The 5,147-nt window shown below is 42.7% G+C and overlaps 1 protein-coding gene across 1 annotated transcript; it reads left to right on the top strand.

The window, feature by feature from the left end:
• The first annotated feature begins 1,535 nt into the window (after positions 1 to 1,535).
• Positions 1,536 to 4,743, top strand: LOC133651431 (galanin receptor 2b). The gene is made up of 2 exons (XM_062049383.1): positions 1,536 to 1,909; positions 3,884 to 4,743. Exons 1-2 carry the CDS (start codon positions 1,536 to 1,538, stop codon positions 4,644 to 4,646), a joined length of 1,137 nt encoding a protein of 378 aa, XP_061905367.1. The 3' UTR covers positions 4,647 to 4,743.
• The last annotated feature ends 404 nt before the right edge of the window (positions 4,744 to 5,147 follow it).

A 5,147-nucleotide genomic window follows, 5' to 3' on the forward strand; every position in this document is an offset into this window, starting at 1 on the left:
AATGTGTGTGTGAATGGGTGAATGTGGAAATACTGTCAAAGCGCTTTGAGTACCTTGAAGGTAGAAAAGCGCTATACAAGTATAACCCATTTATCATTTATAGTGAGGGCAGAACAGGCAATATGCAATTATTGCCAGGCTTCGCTCTCATGTAAGGGGGGAAGAATTGTTGATTGATGACTGTGGTGTTCTTAGTGTCATAGTGTGTGTAGTTAGTATGTTCCAATAGCAGCAGAAGTGCACTTTTTGGAGAGCTGTATTATTTTTGGTTTTGTGCCCAAGGGACTGATTTTATTTAACACCATATTATTATTTATACCCCTATAGTGATCACAGAGACAGGTTGTTTTTGTGTTACTGTATATACCGTAATTTCCGGACTATAAGCCACTACTTTTTCCCCTCGTTCTGGTCCCTGCGGCTTATACAAGGGTGCGGCTTATTTACGGCCTGTTCTTCTCCGACATCGACGAAGAGGATTTCGGTGGTTTTAGTACGCAGGAGGAAGACGATGACACAATGATTAAAGACTGATTTTTCATATACCGGTAGGCTGGTTATTCTGATAACGTACAGGCGAGCACTTTGTATTACTTTGCACCGTTGTATTATTTGTACTCTGCATGAATGCTGTTCACCATGTCAAAGATGTGAAAGTTTGATTAAATGATTGAAATATTTATTGTTAATAAATGGGACGCTTTGCGTTCCCAAACAGTCATCTCTGTCCCGACAATCCCCTCCGTGGTAGCAGGAACCCCTATATACTACGGTAATTACACATCAAAACCCTGCGGCTTATAGTCGGGTGCGGCTTATATATGGAGCAATCTGTATTCTCCCCTAAATTTAGCTGGTGCGGCTTATAGTCAGGTGCGGCTTATAGTCCGGAAATTACGGTATTTGTTTTTCTGAAAAATCCCACTTAATATACTTTGGGTAACAACAGTCAATATTTTTATTATTATTTTTTTAAATTTTTTCTTAGGGGGTAACAGTCAATATTTATTTTATTTAATTTTTTTTTTATAAAATAAAAGTGAGCTTTTGTTAAACCAAATGTGTTTTTTTCCATATACAACAACCTATCTGGATTCGATAAGAGAATCAATAAGGAATCGGTTCGATAAGAGGATTCGATAATGGGCTCGAACTCGATAATTTCTTATCAAACATCATCCCTACTTAAGACCTTGTTTTAATTCTTCCACCTTCTGCAGCCTTTGTTCCGTGTCCATATTCTTGTCTTTGTCTTTCTTAGACGTTTCATAGTGCCTTCTTAGATTAAATTATTTCATTACAGCCACACTTTCTCCACACAGAAGACACACAGGTTTGCCTTTTACCTCAGTGAACATGTACTCTGCCTCCCACCTGGCTTGAAACCCCCTGTTCTCCCCGTTCATCTTCAGAAATTTCTGAAGGTGGATCTGGATCTGGCCCGCGGGCCTTGACTTTGACACATAGGTGTTCAAGTGTTGTGAAGCACGTTAGGAGTGAACTATTGCCATTTGTCGTTCCAGACGTGACGAAAAATGTCCGACATGGAGGATTTGGCCAAGTCAAGCGTGCAGGTCAACGCCTCGGAAAGCTACCAGCTGAACCCCACCAGCGTCATCGTGTCGGTGGTCTTCTCGCTTATCTTCCTGCTGGGCACGGTGGGCAACAGCCTGGTCCTGGCGGTGCTGCTGCGCAGCGGCCAGGTGGGCTACAACACCACCAACCTGTTCATCCTCAACCTGAGCGTGGCCGACTTCTTCTTCATCATCTTCTGCGTGCCCTTCCAAGCCACCATCTACTCGCTGGACGGATGGGTCTTCGGCTCCTTCATGTGCAAGGCCGTGCACTTCTTCATCAACCTCACCATGTACGCCAGCAGCTTCACGCTCGCCGCCGTCTCTGTGGACAGGTATGCGCGCGCAAAACACGACTTGTGCTTTGATGCAAAATGCATATATTGCATATACTATGCAATATATATGGGCTTTTTTTGCTTGCATTTGAATCAGTACTCCATGTTAAATATAGGCAAGGATAACAATTAAATTAAATTATTATATTTATATATATATTTTTTTTTTTAAACAATCAAATTTAAATATGTATACATATTGGGATTGAAATTATCTGCCTACATATATTCAATACTATAATCAAAATAATAGTAATAATCAACTATTAATTACAGAACCCAAAACCAGTGAAGTTGGCACGTTGTGTAAATGGTAAATAAAAACAGAATACAATGATTTGCAAATCCTTTTCAACCTATATTCTATTGAATAGACTGCAAAGACAAGATACTTAACTGGAAAAACGTTATTTTTTGCAAATATTAGCTCATTTGGAATTTGATGCCTGCAACATGTTTCAAAAAAGCTGGCACAGGTGGCAAAAAAAGACTGAGAAAGTTGAGGAATGCTCATCAAACACTTATTTGGAACATCCCACAGGTGAACAGGCTCATTGGGAACAGGTGGGTGCCATGATTGGGTGTAAAAGCAGCTTCCACGAAATGCTCAGTCATTCACAAACAAGGATGGGGCGAGGGGCACCACTTTGTGAACAAATGAGTGAGCAAATTGTCGAACAGTTTAAGAACAACATTTCTCAACGAGCTATCGCAAGGAATTTGGGGATTTCACCATCTACGGTCCATAATATAATCAAAAGATTAAGAAAATCTGGAGAAATCACTGCACGTAACATTGAATGCCCGTGACCTTCAATCCCTCAGGCGGTACTGGATCAAAAAGCGACATCAGCGTGTAAAGGACATCACCACATGGGCTCAGGAACACTTCAGAAATTCACTGTCAGTAACTACAGTCCATCGCTACATCTGTAAGTACAAGTTAAAACTCTACTATGGAAAGCAAAAGCCATTTATCAACAACACCCAGAAACGCAGCCAGTTTCGCTGGGCCCGACCTCGTCTAAGATGGATTGATGCAAAGTGGAAAAATGTTCTGTGGTATGACGAGTCCACATTTCAAATTATTTTGGAAACTGTGGACATATAATAATAATATTATCAACAACACCCAGAAACGCAGCCAGCTTTGCTGGGCCCGACCTCATCTAAGATGGACTGATGCAAAGTGGAAAAATGGTCTGTGGTATGACGAGTCTACATTTCAAATTGTTTTTGGAAACTGTGGACGTATAATAATATAGATAGATAGATAGATAGATAGATAGATAGATAGATAGATAGATAGATAGATAGAGGACCCTATTGTATTTCTAGCGTTTTATTATTATACCGCTGCCTCTTTGAGCTGTAATTTGACCCCCTTAACATGCTTCAAAACTGTGTGTCCAAAAAATTGGACACACACATCAGGACTGGCGAAAATTGCGATCTAATCAAAAAACCAAACCCCAAAACTCAAAATTGCGCTTTAGCGCCCCCTAGGAAGAAAACACAGACAGAACTGCCTGCGACTCCCAGTAGGAATGTCGTAGAGACATGAAACAAAAACCTCTATGTAGGTCTCACTTAGACCTATATTTCATACACTGACAACCCCCAGCAAAAATCAACAGGAAGTTTGCAATTCCCCCTTCAAAACAAAAGTTGTGTAAAAACAGTCACCTTTTTTCATACATTATGTCCTCTGAGCGTGTTTGTTGTGTCGGATTCAAATTAGCACAGGAGAGAGATTGAAACCTTCTGATTAAAAGTTGATGAAAGAGTTTTAATTACTGCTCCGGTTTGGATTTTATGAGCCCTCAAAGTTGGTCCCGTCCATCGCTGCCTGCAGCTTTAATTTTTTATTATTCTTATTTTTTTCAAGTATTTTACAAAATTTGAGTTGATATAAATTTAAATCATTAAATGTAATTGTATCTATATTCTAGTGTCTGATTTGGCTTGCAGGTACTTGGCCATCCGCTACCCGCTGCGCTCCAGAGAGCTGAGGACGCCGTGCAACGCGGTGGTCGCCATGGTTATCATCTGGGGCCTGTCCTTGGTTTTCGCGGGCCCTTACCTGAGCTACTACGACCTGATTGACTTCGCCAACAGCACGGTGTGTATCCCCGGCTGGGAGGAGCGTGACCGCAAGGTGCTGGACACGTGCACTTTTCTCTTCGGTTACGTCATCCCGGTGCTGATCGTCAGCCTGTCGTACACGCGCACCATCAAGTACCTGTGGACGGCCGTGGACCCCCTGGACGGCATGTCGGAGTCCAAGAGGGCCAAGCGCAAAGTGACCAAGATGATCATCATCGTCACGGTGCTCTTCTGCATCTGCTGGCTGCCCTACCACGTGGTCATCCTGTGCTACCTGTACGGCGACTTCCCCTTCAACCAGGTGACCTACGCCTTCAGGCTGCTGTCGCACTGCATGGCCTACGCCAACTCCTGCGTCAACCCCATCGTCTACGCGCTCGTCTCCAAGCATTTCCGCAAGGGCTTCAAGAAGGTGTTCAGCTGCATCCTCAGCAAGAACGGTCGCAACAAGGTGCACGTGGTGCACGTGGCCAATACCGTGCCGGGGTTCGAGGCGGCGTCCACGGAGGTGTCGCAGATGAACGAGGAGAACGTGCGGCAGAACGAGTGCGAGATGACAAATAGACGGGCGAAGGAGCCCAGGGAGGCCACGGTGACCCTCAATTTGCCCTTTCAGCACCCCACCTGACCAGCTGGAGGCTTTTGTCCGTCTTGATGAGAATATGAAAATCCCCCCATGAGCCCCCCTTAATTGGTGTGTGTTTTCATCCCTTGGCGCGCCTCTGGATTCATCCCAAGCTCACAGTTTGCCTTACTCTATTTGCCAACATATATTGGATATAATGTCATGGAGTCATGCACAGCACACTAGAACATAGACCTCCCCTAAGGAGTCATGACAAACCAATGGAGACAAAGTCATTGCATGCTTATTACGACAGTATGTTGGACATCATTGTGTGCTGGAGGGGGAAAAAAAACCTCCCGGGTGGAAAACAATCTAGGATGGCATTTTTTACAGAGAAGAAATAATGGATTCAATCAATTTAATATTTCTATTTTTTCTCGCTCTTTTTATGTCGTATTTCTTTTTATATTCATTGCACCTGACTTCATTATTTTACAAGTGTCTTATTTTTGTGTTTTATTTTGGTTTAAAAAAAAAAAAAGTCTTATATTTTTATTTAAC

The sequence above is a fragment of the Entelurus aequoreus genome, linkage group LG06 (genome assembly GCF_033978785.1).
Source record: "Entelurus aequoreus isolate RoL-2023_Sb linkage group LG06, RoL_Eaeq_v1.1, whole genome shotgun sequence".
Classification (NCBI taxonomy): Eukaryota; Metazoa; Chordata; class Actinopteri; order Syngnathiformes; family Syngnathidae; genus Entelurus; species Entelurus aequoreus.